The sequence below is a fragment of the Petromyzon marinus genome, chromosome 63 (assembly GCF_048934315.1).
Source record: "Petromyzon marinus isolate PM22_M1 ecotype Great Lakes invasive population chromosome 63, UKy_Petmar_22M1.pri1.0, whole genome shotgun sequence".
In the NCBI taxonomy this organism is placed as follows: domain Eukaryota; kingdom Metazoa; phylum Chordata; class Hyperoartia; order Petromyzontiformes; family Petromyzontidae; genus Petromyzon; species Petromyzon marinus.
In genome coordinates this window covers 4,933,693-4,954,726 of record NC_133729.1, presented here as the reverse complement: position 1 = coordinate 4,954,726, position 21,034 = coordinate 4,933,693, and the positions used below count along the sequence as shown (strand labels likewise).

General features: G+C 52.5%; 1 protein-coding gene across 1 annotated transcript in view; it reads left to right on the top strand.

The window, feature by feature from the left end:
- Positions 1-5,412: 5,412 nt before the first annotated feature.
- LOC116956059 (serine/threonine-protein kinase Nek11-like) overlaps positions 5,413-21,034 on the top strand; it is a 46,053-nt gene continuing 30,431 nt past the window's right edge. The window contains exons 1-5 of the mRNA XM_032977490.2: positions 5,413-5,671; positions 11,835-12,211; positions 13,341-13,506; positions 14,908-15,038; positions 17,140-17,207. Of these exons, the coding sequence (XP_032833381.1) occupies positions 11,979-12,211; positions 13,341-13,506; positions 14,908-15,038; positions 17,140-17,207 (598 nt within the window). The 5' untranslated portion in view covers positions 5,413-5,671; positions 11,835-11,978. The remainder of the gene's footprint in view (positions 5,672-11,834; positions 12,212-13,340; positions 13,507-14,907; positions 15,039-17,139; positions 17,208-21,034) is intronic.

Sequence of the window (21,034 nt, the reverse complement as noted above, 5' to 3'; positions counted from 1 at the left end):
ACGGCGACGATTCGTTGTAACGTATCGTCACTGCTCGTGACGTCATCCGCATTTTCACTTCCGCGTCTACACTCACTTCCGTTACGTCCCTCCGCAATTTCACTTCCGCGGCGTCATCCGTGTCTTCAAATCCGTGACGTCATCCGCGTCTTCAACTTCCGTGTCGTCCTGTGCGTTTTTGCGATGCCCGCCGTGTCCTCGCTTCCGTGACGTAATCCGTGTCTTCCACTTCCATGACGTCATCCACATTTCAACCTCTCCGACGTCACTCCACATTATATCTTCCGTGACGTCATCCGCGTTTTCACGTCCGTGACGTCACACGCATAATTTGCATCATAACTTACACATCATGGGACCTCCCTTTGCCAGTACCAGTTTATTTATTTCAGTTTATTTATTTTGGTACAGCCCTGTGAGCCATTCGCCTCTTGCATCGGGTGCAACCGCAACACAAACAATAAAAACAACAACACGAACAAGAAAACATCTTAAAGTGACGATGTGTTGACTGTGCAAAACAGAAAATCCAGGAAAAAAAACCACCCCAGCAAAATATTCCTGTAAAAAAAATCACCGTGTACACCGCCAACGCTGCGTGCAAAAAAAATCCCAGTGGGATGCAAAGTCAAACAACAATAACAACAACCACAAGACAAAACTTAGATTAAGGCCATCAGTCTAACTCCGTACTACAACAAAAATATGTTGGGTAGAAAATCTGGTAGGACAGCGCTGTCCTCCAGACAGTCTCGTCCCTTCACCTGATGAAGGCCGCTTGTGTTGTGGCCGAAACGTCGTGAGAATTTTATCGTGTTATTTTATTTGATCAATTTATTATTTTATTCTCATTCTACGTGGTGGTGACTTTACCGAAAGCACCAAAGAAGATGAATCCTTGCAGTCACGAAAGCTTTAAATCGAAAAATTATGTAGGGTAGGTTTGACCCCTTTTTGGTACTACTGGCACGAGGTCACATGATGTAGCTGCCGACCCCGAGGTCTCGTTACTCTCACAGTGGCATTGTCTCTGGGTTGTGCACGCCTTTTGGCGTCCTCTGGTGGTTGAAGTCTGCTCGAACACCCATTCTTGATTTGAAACTTTCGTGGACAGCAAGGAATCCATAATCTTTGGTTCTTTCGGTAAAGTCACGGAGGTATAAAGTAAAATAAATCACGACGTTTCGGGCGCACCTGATGACGGACGCTTGTGTTGCGCCAGAAACATCGTGATTTAATTTTTTTTATACCTACGTGACTTTACCGAAAGAATCAAAGAGCATGGTCTAATTCTAGATTTGAGTATGGTCTAACACCGTTTGAGACGACGCTCAAAAGAAAGTTGTCTCTGGTGTGGACCAATCAGTTTCAAAGACAATGCCACACATATTATCAGAATATTCTTTTTGTTTGTATTCTGACCACAAGTATTGTGGTTAATGCAAACATGATTCCTTGTAAAAGGTTTCAGTTTGGCGTTTTAACATCTCAACACAGCTGTTTTGTTGCAAGAAAAAAGGGGAAAACCTATTCTCAACTACACACGTGTCCAGTAGGGGGCTGGGTCAGCAAGTTGCAACAGCAAACACTCACACAATCACTGGTCCACTCACACTCTCACTGGCCCACTCACACACTCACTGGTCCACTCACACACTCACTGGCCCACTCACTCACTCACTGGCCCACTCACACTCTCACTGGTCCACTCACACACTCACTGGCCCACTCACACACTCACTGGCCCACTCACACACTCACTGGCCCACTCACGCACTCACTGGCCCACTCACACACTCACTGGTCCACTCACACACTCACTGGCCCACTCACTCACTGGCCCACTCACGCACTCACTGGCCCACTCACACACTCACTGGTCCACTCACACACTCACTGGTCCACTCACTCACTCACTGGCCCACTCACTCACTGGTCCACTCACACACTCACTGGTCCACTCACACTCTCACTGGTCCACTCACACATTCATTGGTCCACTCACACACTCACTGGTCCACTCACACTCTCACTGGTCCACTCACACACTCACTAGCCCACTCACACACTCACTGGCCCACTCACTGGCCCACTCACTGGCCCACTCACTGGCCCACTGGCCCACTCACACTCTCACTGGTCCACTCACACACTCACTAGTCCACTCACACACTCACTGGCCCACTCACACTGTCACTGGTCCACTCACGCACTCACTGGCCCACTCACACACTCACTGGCCCACTCACTGGCCCACTCACTGGCCCACTGGCCCACTCACACTCTCACTGGTCCACTCACACACTCACTGGTCCACTCACACACTCACTGGCCCACTCACACACTCACTGGTCCACTCACACTCTCACTGGTCCACTCACTCACTCACTAGCCCACTCACACAATCACTGGTCCACTCACACACTCACTGGCCCACTCACACACTCACTGGTCCACTCACACTCACTGGTCCACTCACACACTCACTGGCCCACTCACACACTCACTAGCCCACTCACACACTCACTGGTCCACTCACACTCACTGGTCCACTCACACACTCACTGGCCCACTCACACACTCACTAGCCCACTCACACACTCACTGGTCCACTCACACTCACTGGCCCACTCACACTCTCACTGGTCCACTCACTCACTCACTGGCCCACTCACACTCTCACTGGTCCACTCACACACTCACTGGCCCACTCACACACGCACTGGCCCACTCACACACTCACTGGTCCACTCACACTCTCACTGGCCCACTCACACTCTCACTGGTCCACTCACTCACTCACTGGCCCACTCACTCACTCACTGGTCCACTCACACTCACTGGCCCACTCACACTCTCACTGGTCCACTCACTCACTCACTGGTCCACTCACACTCACTGGTCCACTCACACACTCACTGGTCCACTCACACACTCACTGGTCCACTCACACTCTCACTAGCCCACTCACACGCTCACTGGCCCACTCACACACTCACTAGCCCACTCACTCACTCACTAGCCCATTTACACTCTCACTGGTCCACTCACACAATCACTGGTCCACTCACACTCACTGGCCCACTTACACTCTCACTGGTCCACTCACACAATCACTGGTCCATTCACACTCACTGGCCCACTCACACACTCACTGGTCCACTCACTCACTCACTAGCCCACTCACACACTCACTGGTCCACTCACTCACTCACTGGGCCACTCACTGGCCCACTCACACACTCACTGGCCCACTCACTGGGCCATTCACTGGCCCACTCACACACTCACTGGCCCACTCACACTCTCACTGGTCCACTCACACTCTCACTGGCCCACTCACACACTCACTGGTCCACTCACACACTCACTGGTCCACTCACACTCTCACTGGCCCACTCACTCACTAGCCCACTCACTCACTCACTCACTAGCCCACTCACACTCTCACTGGCCCACTCACTCACTAGCCCACTCACTCACTCACTAGCCCACTCACACTCTCACTGGCCCACTCACACACTCACTGGTCCACTCACACACTCACTAGCCCACTCACTCACTCACTGGCCCACTCACACAATCACTGGTACACTCACACTCTCATTAGCCCACTCACTCACTGGTCCACTCACACACTCACTGGTACACTCACACACTCACTGGTACACTCACTGGTCCACTCACACACTCACTGGCCCACTCACACACTCACTGGTCCACTCACGCACTCACTGGCCCATTCACACACTCAGGGGCCCACTCACTCACTGGTCCACTCACACACTCACTGGTCCACTCACACACTCACTGGCCCACTCACTCACTGGTCCACTCACACACTCACTAGCCCACTCACACTCTTACTGGTCCACTCACACACTCACTGGCCCACTCACACACTCACTGGTCCACTCACACACTCACCGGCCCACTCACACACTCATTGGTCCACTCACTGGCCCACTCACACACTCACTGGTCCACTCACACACTCACTGGTCCACTCACACACTCACTGGTCCACTCACACACTCACTGGTCCGCTCACACTCTCACTGGTCCACTCACACACTCACTGGTCCACTCACTCACTGGCCCACTCACTCACTGGCCCACTCACACACTCACTGGCCCACTCACACACTCACTGGTCCACTCACTCACTAACTGGCCCACTCACTCACTGGTCCACTCACACTCACTGGCCCACTCACACTCTTACTTGTCCACTCACACTCTCACTGGTCCACTCACACACTCACTAGCCCACTCACACACTCACTGGTCCACTCACTCACTGGCTCACTCACTCACTGGCCCACTCACTCACTGGTCCAATCACTGGGCCACTTACTGGCGCTGGCGTGCAATTGTCTGACACTGGCGTGTGATTGGCTGGTGTTGGTGTGTTAATGGCTGGTGCTGGCATGTGATTGGCTGGTGCGTGATTGGCTGGTGTTGGTGCGTTAATGTCTGGTGCTGGCGTGTGATTGGCTGGTGTTGGTGCGTTAATGACTGGTGCTGGCGTGTGATTGGCTGGTGTTCGTGCGTTAATGACTGGTGCTGGCGTGTGATTGGCTGGTGTTGGTGCGTTAACGACTGGTGCTGGCGTGTGATTGGCTGGTGTTGGTGCGTTAATGTCTGGTCCTGGCGTGTGATTGGCTGGTGTTGGTGCGTTAATGACTGGTGCTGGCGTGTGATTGGCTGGTGTTGGTGCGTTAGTCTGGTGCTGGCGTGTGATTGGCTGGTGTTAGTGCGTTAGTCTGGTGCTGGCGTGTGATTGGCTGGTGTTGGTGCGTTAATAACTGGTGCTGGCGTGTGATTGGCTGGTGTTGGTGCGTTAGTCTGGTGCTGGCGTGTGATTGGCTGGTGTTGGTGCGTTAATGTCTGGTGCTGGCGTGTGATTGGCTGTGTGTTGGTGCGTTAATGACTGGTGCTGGCGTGTGGTTGGCTGGTGTTGGTGCGTTAATGACTGGTGCTGGCGTATGATTGACTGGTGTTGGTGCGTTAGTCTGGTGCTGGCGTGTGATTAGCTGGTGTTGGTGCGTTAATGACTGGTGCTGGCGTGTGATTGGCTGGTGTTGGTGCGTTAGTCTGGTGCTGGCGTGTGATTGGCTGGTGTTGGTGCGTTAATGACTGGTGCTGGCGTGTGATTGGCTGGTGCTGGTGCGTTAGTCTGGTGCTGGCGTGTGATTGGCTGGTGTTGGTGCGTTAATGTCTGGTGCTGGCGTGTGATTGGCTGGTGTTGGTGCGTTAATGACTGGTGCTGGCGTGTGATTGGCTGGTGTTGGTGCGTTAATGTCTGGTGCTGGCGTGTGATTGGCTGTGTGTTGGTGCGTTAATGTCTGGTGCTGGCGTGTGATTGGTCCTTGCCAAGATTAACACAACCCTCCCCTACCCAGCCAGCCAATAATGGACGAGCCCGCTGTTGCCGTGGCAACGTCGAGCGTGTGTGTGCAGGAGGGAGGCAGAGTTGCTGTGTATATAACTCGCCTTCATTAGACGACGTTAATCCACCACGTTGTACAAAGAAAAAAAAAACCCCGTTATATTATTATTGTTGTTGTTTAAGTTAACCGGGAGTGGTGGCAGAGCCTGAACGTGACCTCCAGATAACCAACACGTTCCTCCACGTACGGCGCGAAAGAAATTCAACGCACGCGCACAGGTACTGCTGCGTCTGCATCGTTACTAACGCGGCTCGGCTGCTGCGCCAAAGTGCTGTTAGCGAGCGCCCTTTTATCGATCAGAATCTCTATTGATACTGGGGAATCCGATGAGCTGTGAAGCTCTTTGTTTGATAGATGTCCAGTAAGGGGGGGGGGGGTCGTCCAAAAATGACGTCACGTCATTTAGTCCAAAAGACGTCACGTAATTTTTGGACGGGGGTCAGACATTTGTGACGATGTGTGACGAAGGGGGTATGTGAGAAATGTGACGTCACATCAAAATGCGCAACTTTAAATAAATACAGACAACACGTTCTAACTTAATTAAATAGACTTTTTTTTAAATAAATGTTTTCTCCTACAACATCAAGAGTGCAGCGCCACATTACATTAAATACGCGCTACAATGACAATAGTTTAAAGCGATTTGAAGCATGTTTTCTTTTTATGGGGGGGGGGCAGAGCTTTGTGACGTCATATTTGAGGGGGGGGGTCTGACTTTTTGTGACGTCGTGTCACGAGGGGGGGGTGGGGGGTCAAAAATCGTCCAAAATCGCGTGACGTCATTAATGGACGGCCCCTTTGCATTACTCTCATGTTTTACTACTACTGTTGTTGTTGTTGTAACGTTCTTACCCCGTGCCTCTACTGAGCATCTGTGAAAAAAGAGCTTTATAGCTCATCGGATTCCTCCGGTTTAAAGAAATATTCTGATTCTGATAGGGAAACTCCGGTCGGAGCGCAGTGCGCTAACCACTGCACCACCGCTCCCCATGCAATGCTAAACAAAGTCAAAGATCCCCTCGGTACAGAGCTGCTTCACCTCTGAACTGTGTGCGTGTCTCCCCCCATAGGTCTCTATACGGTATGTATTCTATCACTATGTATAAATTTCACACTCAACTTACAATTTAACAATCTTTGAAATAGTGTATTCAACAAGACCGTGCGTTAATTGTGTTTTAACCGACCGTCTGTGTTGCTTTACATAGTTTCCAAATTTTGCGAAACCCTGTTTGATTTAGTGTGATGGTCCGTCTCTCTGTATCCCCTGGTATATCTGTGTCAATTCCCTTTACTTAAGGTCTGTGTATATCTATCTGCTGTTATGTGTTTCCTCTACCTGATGATGATTGCTTGTGTTGCGATCGAAACGTCGTATATTATGTAATTAAATTTTTTCTTATTTCTACGTGACTTTACCGAAAAAAAACAAAGATTAATCCCCCGTATAGCCTTGACAGACTGTGGCAGAAAGTGCTGTTAGCTCGCAGCGCCTATGAAAGCCAGCACGGTCCACGAGAGGGTGGGTAGCCAACAACCACGTCATGTTGCCTATGCCTCCCCAGTGGTGATGTCTATACACAGTACCAGTTTATTTTTTTAATGGTACTCATTCGAGGCTGAGTCGACCTAGGAAAGGTCCAGGACCGGTTCAGATAATCGTCACCGGTGTTGGCCACTGAGGGTAAATCGAACTCAGGTCGCCGGCATACACGCCACTCGATTTATGCTCGACCATACTTCACCACGCTGGTCAGTGAGTGTCGGTCACGACCACTGATGTTAGCCGTGGCCCGGAGTCGAACTGGCGTGTTCGTGACGCAGTGCGCGAACCATCGTCCACACTCATGGCTCGACTCTATAGACAGAGAGAGACGTGGTCTCGTTAGGATCGTGTCTCATCGTCCACACTCATGGCTCGACTCTATAGACAGAGAGAGACGTGGTCTCGTTAGGATCGTGTCTCATCGTCCACACTCATGGCTCGACTCTATAGACAGAGAGAGACGTGGTCTCGTTAGGATCGTGTCTCATCGTCCACACTCATGGCTCGACTCTATAGACAGAGAGAGACGTGGTCTCGTTAGGATCGTGTCTCATCGTCCACACTCATGGCTCGACTCTATAGACAGAGAGAGACGTGGTCTTGTTAGGATCGTGTCTCATCGTCAACACTCATGGCTCGACTCTATGCAGAGAGAGACGTGGTCTCGTTAGGATCGTGTCTCATCGTCCACACTCATGGCTCGACTCTATAGACAGAGAGAGACGTGGTCTCGTTAGGATCGTGTCTCATCGTCCACACTCATGGCTCGACTCTATAGACAGAGAGAGACGTGGTCTCGTTAGGATCGTGTCTCATCGTCCACACTCATGGCTCGACTCTATGCAGAGAGAGACGTGGTCTCGTTAGGATCGTGTCTCATCGTAAACACTCATGGCTCGACTCTATGCAGAGAGAGACGTGGTCTCGTTAGGATCGTGTCTCATCGTCCACACTCATGGCTCGACTCTATGCAGAGAGAGACGTGGTCTCGTTAGGATCGTGTCTCATCGTCCACACTCATGGCTCGACTCTATGCAGAGAGAGACGGGGTCTCGTTAGGATCGTGTCTCATTAGCGTGTGTTTAGTTTGTTGTCTTTCACCCGCACCTCCAATTGGCATGGTTGGCTAGGTATGGCGCCATAGAAGTTCAACATACGTACAGCCCATAAGACAGGCCACCCCGGTTGGGTAAGACGGGCAACCCCGATTGGGTAAGACGGGCAACCCTGATTGGGTAAGACGGGCAACCCCGATTGGGTAAGACGGGCAACCCTGGTTGGGTAAGACGGGCAACCCCGGTTGGGTAAGACGGGCAACCCTGGTTGGGTAAGACGGGCAACCCCGATTGGGTAAGACGGGCAACCCCAGTTGGGTAAGACGGGCAACCCCAGTTGGGTAAGACGGGCAACCCTGGTTGGGTAAGACGGGCAACCCCGGTTGGGTAAGATGGGCAACCCTGGTTGGGTAAGACGGGCAACCCTGGTTGGGTAAGACGGGCAACCCCGATTGGGTAAGACGGGCAACCCTGGTTGGGTAAGACGGGCAACCCTGGTTGGGTAAGACCGGCAACCCCGATTGGGTAAAACGGGCAACCCCGATTGGGTAAGACGGGCAACCCTGGTTGGGTAAGACGGGCTACCCTGGTTGGGTAAGACGGGCAACTCTGGTTGGGTAAGACGGGCAACCCCGGTTGGGTAAGACGGGCCACCCTGGTTGGGTAAGACGGGCCACCCTGGTTGGGTAAGACGGGCATCCCTGGTTGGGTAAGACGGGCAACCCTGGTTGGGTAAGACGGTCAACCCCGGTTGGGTAAGACGGGCCACCCCAGTTGGTTAAGATGAGCATCCCCGGTTGAGAAAAAAACATACAAAACATACAGAAATTGACTGGTGGGACGTTCACATGTTTGTGTTGCCACGCGTGTAGAGAAGCAGTAGTGTAGTGGTTAGTGCACTGCGCTTCGAACCCGGTGAACCGAGTTTGAGTGTGTGGCTGTGTGGGTGGGTGAGTGTGTGGCTATGTGGGTGGGTGGTTGTGTGGGTGGGTGAGTGTGTGGTTGTGTGGGTGGGTGGTTGTGTGGGTGGGTGTGTGGGTGGGTGAGTGTGTGGCTGTGTGGGTGGCTGTGTGGGTGGGTGAGTGTGTGGCTGTGTGGGGGGGGGGGGGGGTGAGTGTGTGGCTATGTGGGTAAATGTGTGTGTTGTTGTGTGGGGGGGGGGGTGAGTGTGTGGCTATGTAGGTGGGTGGGTGAGTGTGTGGTTGTGTGGGGGGGTGAGTGTGTGGCTGTGTGGGTGTTTGGCTGTGTGGGGGGTTGAGTGTGTGGTTGTGTGGGTGGGTGAGTGTGTGGCTGTGTGGATGGGTGGGTGAGTGTGTGGCTGTGTGGGTGGGTGAGTGTGTGGCTGTGTGGGTGGGTGAGTGTGTGGGTGGCTGTGTGTGTGGGTGGCTGTGTGGGTGGCTGTGTGGGTGGCTGTGTGGGTGTGTGTGTGGGTGGCTGTGTGGGTGTGTGGGTGGCTGTGTGTGTGTGTCGGTGGCTGTGTGGGTGTGTGTGTGGGTGGCTGTGTGGGTGTGTGTGTGGCTGCGTGGGTGAGTGTGTGGGTGGCTGTGTGTGTGTGGGTGGCTGTGTGGGTGTGTGTGTGGGTGGCTGCGTGGGTGTGTGTGTGGGTGGCTGCGTGGGTGAGTGTGTGGGTGGCTGTGTGTGTGTGGGTGACTGTGTGGGTGTGTGTGTGGGTGGCTGTGTGGGTGAGTGTGTGGGTGGCTGTGTGTGTGTGTGGGTGGCTGTGTGTGTGTGTGGCTGTGTGGGTGAGTGTGTGGGTGGCTGTGTGTGTGTGTGGCTGTGTGTGTGGGTGGCTGTGTGTGTGTGATTGTGTGGGGATGGAGTGTGGGGGGGGATGGGGGTATTTGTCTGTGCGTGTCCCGCAGGGGGTAGGCCCCTGACTACGACACCCTGTCGGGTGCCACCTCCTCGCACGCTCTGAGGAGGACTGTGAGGGCCTTTTGTGTGCCACAGTAAGACGTCGTCTCTCTTACGCGCGTCGCCGGGGGCAACGTGACGCAGAGCAGCACACTTACACACTTACACACACACCTGTGTGTGTGGCTTCCGACTCGCTCGCACACACACACGCACAGGTACACGCACAGGCAACCACACAGGTACACACGCAGGTGCTCACTCACACACTTACACACACACCTGTGTGTGTGGCTTCCGACTCGCTCGCACACACACACAGGTACACGCACAGGCAACCACACAGGTACACACACAGGTACGCACTCACACACTTACACACACACCTGTGTGTGTGGCTTCCGACTCGCTCGCACACACGCGCAGGTACACACACAGGCAACCACACAGGTACACACACAGGTACACACACAGGTACACACAGATACCCACACAGGTACACACACAGGTACCCACACAGATACACACAGGTACACACACAGATACCCACACAGGTACACACACAGGTGCTCACTCACACACTTACACAGACACACCTGCGTGTGTGGCTTCCGATTCGCTCGCACACACGCAGGTAACCACACAGGTACACACAGATACCCACACAGGTACACACCCAGGTAACCACACAGGTACACACACAGGTACACACCCAGGTAACCCACAGGTACACACACAGGTACACACACAGGTACCCACACAGGTACATACAGATACCCACACAGGTACACACACAGGTACACACACAGGTACCCACACAGGTACACACACGGGTACAAGGACAGGTACAGACGCACAGGTACACACACAGGTACACACACAGGTACACACACAGGTACACAAAAGACAAAATATCCAACATATAGCCTTAACAGACTGTAGGGGCAAGTACTGTTAGCGAGTACCTATGAAAGCCAGCATGGCACAAGTGGGGGTGGGTGGCCAGCATCACCCCCGGCCGCCTTTGTCTCCCGAGTGGCGAAGTTTACGTACTGCACCAGGTACTCATTTAAGGCTGAGACGACCTAGGGGAGCCCCAGGACCAGTTCAGATAATCGTCACTGGTGTTGGCCGTGAGCGGGAATCGAACTCGACTAGCTGGGTTCGTAGTGCAGTGCGCTCACCACTACACCACCGCTCCCCACAACAAAGACAAATATGTTCCCCGCAACACACAGAGGTGCACACATACACACAGGTACACACACACACACAGGTACACACACACAGGTACACACACACACAGGTACACACACATACAGATAGACACACACAGGTACACACACATACAGATAACACACACACAGGTACACATACACAGGTACACACACACAGGTGCACACACACAGGTACACACACACACAGGTACACACACACACACAGGTGCACACACCGGTACACACATACACGTACACACACATACGGGTACACACACACAGTGTACACACACATACAGGTACACACATAGGTACACACACAGGTATACACACACAGGTACACACAAGTACACACACACAGTGTACACACACATACAGGTACACACACAGGTGTATACACACACACAGGTACATACACAGGTACACACACACACATGTACACACACACACACACATGTACACACACACAGGTACACGAGCACACAGGTACACACACAGGTACACACACAGGTACACACACACAGGTACACACACACAGGTACACACACACGCAGGTACACACACACGCAGGTACACACACACGCAGGTACACACACACACAGGTACACACACACAGGTACACACACACAGGTACACACACACACAGGTCACCGTGCGAGCCCACTAAGACGACCGCCTCTCCCTTGTGCTCCGCGGGTGACTACAGGCGACGGTGCGCGACCTCCCGCGTGGCGCGGACGACGCTGGTGCCGCTACCACCACCGCCACCGCCACCACCGCCACCACCACCGCCTCCACCACCGCCGCCACCACCACCACCACCGCCACCGCCGCCACCACCACCGCCGCCATGTCCAGGTTCCGCCAGGTGAAGCCGTCTCTGCCCACGCCGGAGCGACCGCCGCCGCGGCCACCGCCGGCGCCGCCGCCGCCGACCGTGGCGGGGCTCGGGGTGGTGGCGAGCCGCTACGAGGTGCGGCGCAGGCTGGGAGCCGGGAGCTTTGGCAGCGTCTACCTGGTGCGGGATCTCAAGGCCGCCGCCGCTGCCGCCACCGCTGGTGGTAGTGGTGGTGGTGAGGCGATGTGAGTATTGTTAGGCCGCGCTCACCCCTGCATGGTGAGGCGCGCCGGGTGGCTGACGGGCTACACGCACAAAGACGAAGATCCCCCGTGTAGCCTGTAACAGGCTGTAGGGGCAAGCGCTGTTAGCGAGCAGCAGCACGAGGGGGTGGGTGGCCAGCACCACGCCCGGCCGCCTTTGCCTCCCCAGTGGCGATGATTACTACACACCGGACCAGGTACTCATTTGAGGCTGAGTCGACCTAGGGGAGGAGGCCCAGGACGGGTTCAAATAATTGTCACTGCTGTTGGCCGTGAGCGGGAATCGAACTCGGGTCGCTGGGTTCATAGCGCAGCGCGCTAACCACTACACTACCCGCTACACTACTCGCCACACCTCCCGCTACACCACCCGCTACACCTCCCGCTACACCACCCGCTGTCAGCGAGCACCGATAAACACACGAAAGTGCGCGCATGAACACGCACACTCGTTTACCTGCTCACTCACCTGCTCACTCACCTGCTCACTCACCTGCTCACTCACCTGCTCACTCACCTGCTCACTCACCTGCTCACTCACCTGCTCACTCACCTGCTCACTCACCTGCTCACTCACCTGCTCACTCACCTGCTCACTCATTCACTCACTCATTCACTCACCTGCTCATTCACTCATTCACTCACCTGCTCACTCGCTCACCTGCTCACTCGCTCACTCGCTCACCTGCTCACTCGCTCACCTGCTCACTCGCTCACTCACTCACTCAATTGCTCACTGGTTTACCTGCTCACTCACTCACCTGCTCACTTATTCACTTAGCGCTCAGTTATTCACTCACTGACTTGCTTACTCGCTCACCTGCTCACTCACTCACTCGCTCACTCACTCACCTGCTCACTCACCTGCTTACTCGCTCACTCACCTGCTCACTCACCTGCTCACTCGCTCACCTGCTCACTCACTCACCTGCTCACTCACTCACCTGCTCACTCACTCACCTGCTCACTCACTCACCTGCTTACTCACTCACCTGCTCACTCACTCACTCACCTGCTCACTCACTCACCTGCTCACTCACTCACTCACCTGCTCACTCACTCACTTAGCGCTCAGTTATTCACTCGCTTGCCCGCACAACGGCCTGCCAAGGTGTGTGCTGAAGACGGTGCCCGTCGGGGAGCTGCGCGCGGACGAGACGGTGCACGCGCACACGGAGGCGCGGCTGCTGGCGCGCCTGCGCCACCCGTGCATCGTGCGGCTACACGCGAGCTTCCTGGAGCGAGACCTGCTGTGCATCGTCACCGAGCTGTGCGAGGTGCGGCCGCCGGAAGGCACGCACGGCGCGCAGAGCGGTGGTGACGGCGGTGGATGTGATGATGATGACGATGATGTTGATGATGGTGTCGGTGGATGGATGTGATGATGATGGTGTCGATGGATGTGATGGTGATGATGATGATGATGGTGTCGGTGGATGTGATGATGATGACGATGGTGTCGGTGGATGTGATGATGATGATGGTGTCGGTGGATGTGATGATGATGATGGTGTCGATGGATGTGATGGTGATGATGATGATGGTGTCGGTGGATGTGATGATGATGGTGTCGGTGGATGTGATGATGATGATGGTGGCGGTGGATGTGATGATGATGATGACGATGGTGTCGGTGGATGTGATGATGAAGATGGTGGCGGTGGATGTGATGATGATGATGATGACGATGGTGTCGGTGGATGTGATGATGATGATGATGGTGTCGGTGGATGTGATGATGATGATGGTGTCGGTGGATGTGATGAAGATGATGATGATGGTGTCGGTGGATGTGATGATGATGATGATGGTGTCGATGGATGTGATGATGATGATGGTGTCGATGGATGTGATGATGATGATGATGGTGTCGATGGATGTGATGATGATGATGGTGTCGATGGATGTGATGATGATGGCGAGTGTGATAACGAAGGTGATGACGATGACGTTGACGTTGGGGATGATGATGGTGATGATGTTGACGATGTTGATCATGACGATTATGATGATGACGCTGTTGACTAGGATGTTGATGACGATGGCTACGATGTTGATGGTGGACGATGTTGATGTTGGCGATGTTGACGACGATGTTGACGGGGACAGTGTTGATGATGATGAGGATGTTAACTAGGATGTTGATGACGATGGCTACGATGTTGATGGGGACGATGTTGATGTTGGCGATGTTGACGACGATGTTGAAGGGGACAATGTTGATGATGATGAGGATGTTAACTAGGATGTTGATGACGATGGCTACGATGTTGATGGGGACGATGTTGATGATGACGATGTTGATCATGACGATTATGATGTTGACGCTGTTGACGATGTTGATGATGGTGGCTACGATGTTGATGTTGACGATGTTGATGTTGACGGGGACGATGTTGACGGGGACGATGTTGACGGGGACGATGTTGATGATGATGAGGATGTTGATGACGGTGGCTACGATGTTGATGGGGACGATGTTGATGTTGACGATGTTGATCATGACGATTATGATGTTGACGATGTTGACTAGGATGTTGATGACGATGGCTGTGATGTTGATGGGGACGATGTTGATGTTGACGACGATGTTGATGTTGACGATGTTGATGTTGACGGGGACGATGTTGATGATGATGAGGATGTTGAGTAGGATGTCGATGGCGGTGTGTGCACAGGGAGGGGACCTGGACGCGAGGCTGGAGCAGTGCCGCTGCAGCCGAGGAGGGGCAGGAGGAGTGCTTCCCTGTGACCAGATCCTCGACTGGCTGCTGCAGCTGCTGTTCGGAGTGCACTACATGCACAGCAGGTAGGCGCTAACGATAGCGGCAAGCGTCTGTGTGCCGTGTAGTAGAGGGACCAGTGCCCCCACTTGTGGCCAGGGGCGGAGACAGGATTTTGACTTTGGGGGGGGGGGTGGGCTGACTTCAATATTCTGAGATATCCAGTTTATGTTTACCAATGGGCGCCGCAGATGTATAAAACAAATTGTATTGGATTTGAACGCGGAGTTTATTAATGGGTCGGAGCCGCCGGTGTGGCTAATAAGTTCGATAAGTTCGAAAGGCTGCCGCTCAAGCAGCCAGCAGGGCAGCAGCACAAGGTGGCAGCACACAAGGTAGCAGTCTGCAGGGCAGCACAAGGTGGTAGCCTGCAGGGCAGCACAAGGTGACATCACAAGGTGGTAGCCTGCAGGGCAGCACATGAGGTGGCAGCCTGCAGGGCAGCACACAAGGTGGCAGCCTGCAGGGCAGCACAAGGTGGCAGCCTGCAGGGTAGCACAAGGTGACATCACAAGGTGGCAGCCTGCAGGGCAGCACGAGGTGGCAGCCTGCAGGGCAGCACAAGGTAGCAGTCTGCAGGGCAGCACAAGGTGGTAGCCTGCAGGGCAGCACAAGGTGACATCACAAGGTGGTAGCCTGCAGGGCAGCACAAGGTGGTAGCCTGCAGGGCAGCACGAGGTGACATCACAAGGTGGTAGCCTGCAGGGCAGCACAAGGTGGCAGCCTGCAGCATGTTGCAGCAGCCGAACATCCGGTTATCCCGATTACCGACTTTCCCAAAATTTCAGGGGGGGCTGAGCCCCCCCCAGCCCCCCCTGTGGCTCCGCCCCTGCTTGTGGCTAGAAGTTGTAAACTGATATACGGCAGGAGGTCGTGGGTTTGATCCAAATCCTGTCGCCTGCTGTAAATTTGGAGTTTGCGTCTCTCTCTCTCTCTCTCCCTTTCTCTCTCTGTCCGTGGTCGCGCGGATTTTCCCACGGCTCCTCCGGTTTTCCCCCTCCACGTTTAGAAATCCCGCACCTCCGATTCGCGCGGTTGGCTACGTACGCGGGCGGAATAAGTTCAACATGCTCACAGACAGCATGCGCCTAGAGTGTTTGGCTGCTCTGAATGTCCCCACACGATGATGATGATGATGATATCGGCCAATTCTTCGAGCTATCATTGTTGATAGCCAGGTGGCTTCTAAATTTAAGAGCTATGCAGCTCAGTGGGCCTCGCCTGGTATAATAAAAAATTAAAAAGTTTTAGTGTGGATTTCGATGCGTATGGGTGTCTATGGGTCTCCATGAGTCTCGATGGGTCTCTGTGGGGCTCTAAGGTCGAGCTATATTTTTCGATAGCCAGGTCGCTTCAAAATTTAAGAGCTACATAGCTCAAGCGGGGCCTTGCCTGCTCAAATATAAAAATAAGTAATATTTAAAAAAAACTTTTTCTTTTTTAAAAACACGCTTTAATGAAATGTACCGTGCTAGTTAATGGAAGAACTCCACGACTCCAGGAAGTGGCCCCGAAGCTCGCCACAACGTAAGGGGACCCGTGGCCAATTACAGCCAACGTCAGTTGACCGTGGAAAATTAGACCCAAGACCGAAACATAACATATGAAAAATAACGTTTATATTTTTTTTTTTGTGATAGAATACTATGGTATTGTCATCAGTATGACGTAAGTATACCAAGTTTGGAGTCGATGCCACATTGGGAAGTGGGTTACAATTGAGTTACAAGATTTGAGGATACAACAACAACAACGACAACGCCAACAACAACAACAACAGACAGAGTGAGTTAAATGAAAGTGCGTAAGAATAGTTTAGTTTTAGTTGAGCAGCTGTTTTCTCTTTGAGTTCCTCTTCGGAACGGCGTGACTAACGGACTCATCGTGGTTGCTGCTGCTGCTACTGCTGCTGTTGCTTCTACACGCTGCTGCTCCTGCTGCGTACTGTTGCTACGTGCTGCTACTGCTGCGTACTGCTTTTGCGTGTTGCGTGCTGCTGCTACTGCTGCTATTGCTTTTACTGCTACTACTGCTGCGTGCAACTGCTGCTGCTACTACTACCGCGTGCTGCTATTAACTCCTGCTGCGTGCTGCTGCTGCTGCTGCTGCTGTGTGGTGCCCCCACAGCTGTGTCATCCATCGCGACCTCAAGACCAAGAACATCTTCCTGAGCAGGAACGACGTCATCAAGATCGGTGAGCGGCTGCCCTGGTGATGTCGTGACGCTCCGTGGGGTGATGGTGGAGGGGGGCGGCAGTGGTCAGAGACGCTGACCGGGAGCCGCTCACAAGCCCTGGGTTTTCACTCTGGGTTTCCTCTTCTTGCCGCTTGTTCGCGAGGAGACCCCACAGACTCACACAGAGGCACCCATAGACTAGCATAGAGACCCGTAGACTCACACAGAGACCCATAGACTAGCATAGAGACCCATAGACTCACACAGAGACCCGTAGACTCACAAAGAGACCCATAGACTCACGTAGAGACCCGTAGACTAGCATAGAGACCCGTCGACTCACACAGAGACCCATAGACTCACACAGAGACCTATAGACTAGCATAGAGACCCACAGACTCACATAGAGACCCACAGATTCACATAGAGACCCCATAGACTCACACAGAGACCCATAGACTCACGTAGAGACACGTAGACTCACACAGAGACCCATAGAATCACACAGAGACCCATAGACTCACACAGAGACCCACAGACTCACATAGAGACCCCATAGACTCACACAGAGACCCATAGACTCACGTAGAGACACATAGACTCACACAGAGACCCATAGACTCACACAGAGACCCATAGACTCACGTAGAGACCCATAGACTCACACAGAGACCCACAGACTCACACAGAGACCCACAGACTCACACAGAGACCCATAGACTCACACAGAGACCCATAGACTCACACAGATACCCATAGACTCACATAGAGACCCATAGACTCACACAGAGACCCATAGACTCACACAGAGACCCATAGACTCACATAGAGACCCAGAGACTCACATAGAGACCCATAGACTCACATAGAGACCCATAGACCCACGTAGAGATCCATAGACTCACACAGACTCACATAAAGACGCATAGACTCACATAGAGACCCATAGACTAGCATAGAGACCCGTAGACTCACACAGAGACCCATAGACTCACGTAGAGACCTATAGACTAGCATAGAGACCCCATAGACTCACATAGAGACCCATATACTAGCATAGAGACCCCATAGACTCACACAGAGACCCATAGACTCACATAGAGACCCATAGACTCACATAGAGACCCATAGACTCACATAGAGACCCATAGACTCACATTGAAACCCATAGACTCACATAGAGACCCATAGACTCACATAGAGACCCGTAGACTCACGTAGAGACCCATAGACTCACATAGAGACCCGTAGACTCACGTAGAGACCCATAGACTCACATAGAGACCCGTAGACTCACGTAGAGACCCATAGATTCACATAGAGACCCATAGACTCACACAGAGACCCATAGACTCACGTAGAGACCCCATAGACTCACACAGAGACCCATAGACTCACATAGAGACCCATAGACTCACACAGAGACCCATAGACTCACACAGAGACCCATAGACTAGCATAGAGACCCATAGACTAGCATAGAGACCCATAGACTCACACAGAGACCCATAGACTCACACAGAGACCCGTAGACTCACACAGAGACCCATAGACTCACACAGAGACCCGTAGACTAGCATAGAGACCCGTCGACTCACACAGAGACCCATAGACTCACACAGAGACCTATAGACTAGCATAGAGACCCACAGACTCACATAGAGACCCACAGATTCACATAGAGACCCCATAGACTCACACAGAGACCCATAGACTCACGTAGAGACACGTAGACTCACACAGAGACCCATAGAATCACACAGAGACCCATAGACTCACACAGAGACCCACAGACTCACATAGAGACCCACAGACTCACATAGAGACCCCATAGACTCACACAGAGACCCATAGACTCACGTAGAGACACATAGACTCACACAGAGACCCATAGACTCACACAGAGACCCATAGACTCACGTAGAGACCCATAGACTCACACAGAGACCCACAGACTCACACAGAGACCCACAGACTCACACAGAGACCCATAGACTCACACAGAGACCCATAGACTCACACAGAGACCCATAGACTCACATAGAGACCCATAGACTCACACAGAGACCCATAGACTCACACAGAGACCCATAGACTAGCATAGAGACCCATAGACTAGCATAGAGACCCATAGACTCACACAGAGACCCATAGACTCACACAGAGACCCGTAGACTCACACAGCGACCCATAGACTCACATAGAGACCCAGAGACTCACATAGAGACCCATAGACTCACATAGAGACCCATAGACCCACGTAGAGATCCATAGACTCACACAGACTCACATAAAGACGCATAGACTCACATAGAGACCCATAGACTAGCATAGAGACCCGTAGACTCACACAGAGACCCATAGACTCACGTAGAGACCTATAGACTAGCATAGAGACCCCATAGACTCACATAGAGACCCATAGACTAGCATAGAGACCCCATAGACTCACACAGAGACCCATAGACTCACATAGAGACCCATAGACTCAGATAGAGACCCATAGACTCACATAGAGACCCATAGACTCACATAGAAACCCATAGACTCACATAGAGACCCATAGACTCACATAGAGACCCGTAGACTCACGTAGAGACCCATAGACTCACATAGAGACCCGCAGACTCACGTAGAGACCCATAGACTCACATAGAGACCCGTAGACTCACGTAGAGACCCATAGATTCACATAGAGACCCATAGACTCACACAGAGACCCATAGACTCACGTAGAGACCCCATAGACTCACACAGAGACCCATAGACTCACATAGAGACCCATAGACTCACACAGAGACCCATAGACTCACACAGAGACCCATAGACTAGCATAGAGACCCATAGACTAGCATAGAGACCCATAGACTCACACAGAGACCCATAGACTCACACAGAGACCCGTAGACTCACACAGCGACCCATAGACTCACATAGAGACCCAGAGACTCACATAGAGACCCATAGACTCACATAGAGACCCATAGACTCACGTAGAGATCCATAGACTCACACAGACTCACATAAAGACGCATAGACTCACATAGAGACCCATAGACTAGCATAGAGACCCGTAGACTCACACAGAGACCCATAGACTCACGTAGAGACCTATAGACTAGCATAGAGACCCCATAGACTCACATAGAGACCCATAGACTAGCATAGAGACCCCATAGACTCACACAGAGACCCATAGACTCACATAGAGACCCATAGACTCACATAGAGACCCATAGACTCACATAGAGACCCATAGACTCACATAGAAACCCATAGACTCACATAGAGACCCATAGACTCACATAGAGACCCGTAGACTCACGTAGAGACCCATAGACTCACATAGAGACCCGTAGACTCACGTAGAGACCCATAGACTCACATAGAGACCCGTAGACTCACGTAGAGACCCATAGATTCAAATAGAGACCCATAGACTCACACAGAGACCCATAGACTCACGTAGAGACCCCATAGACTCACACAGAGACCCATAGACTCACATAGAGACCCATAGACTCACGTAGAGACCCATAGACTCACGTAGAGACCCATATACTCAAGTAGAGACTCATAGACTCACGTAGAGACCACATAGACTCACATAGAGACCCATAGACTCACACAGAGACCCATAGACTCACATAGAGACCCATAGTCTCACATAGAGACCCATAGACTCACATACAGACCCGTAGACTCATGTAGAGACCCATAGACTCACATAGGAACCCATAGACTCACATAGAGACCCATAGACTCACACAGAGACCCATAGACTCACACAGAGACCCATAGACTCACATAGAGACCCATAGACTCACGTAGAGACCCATAGACTCA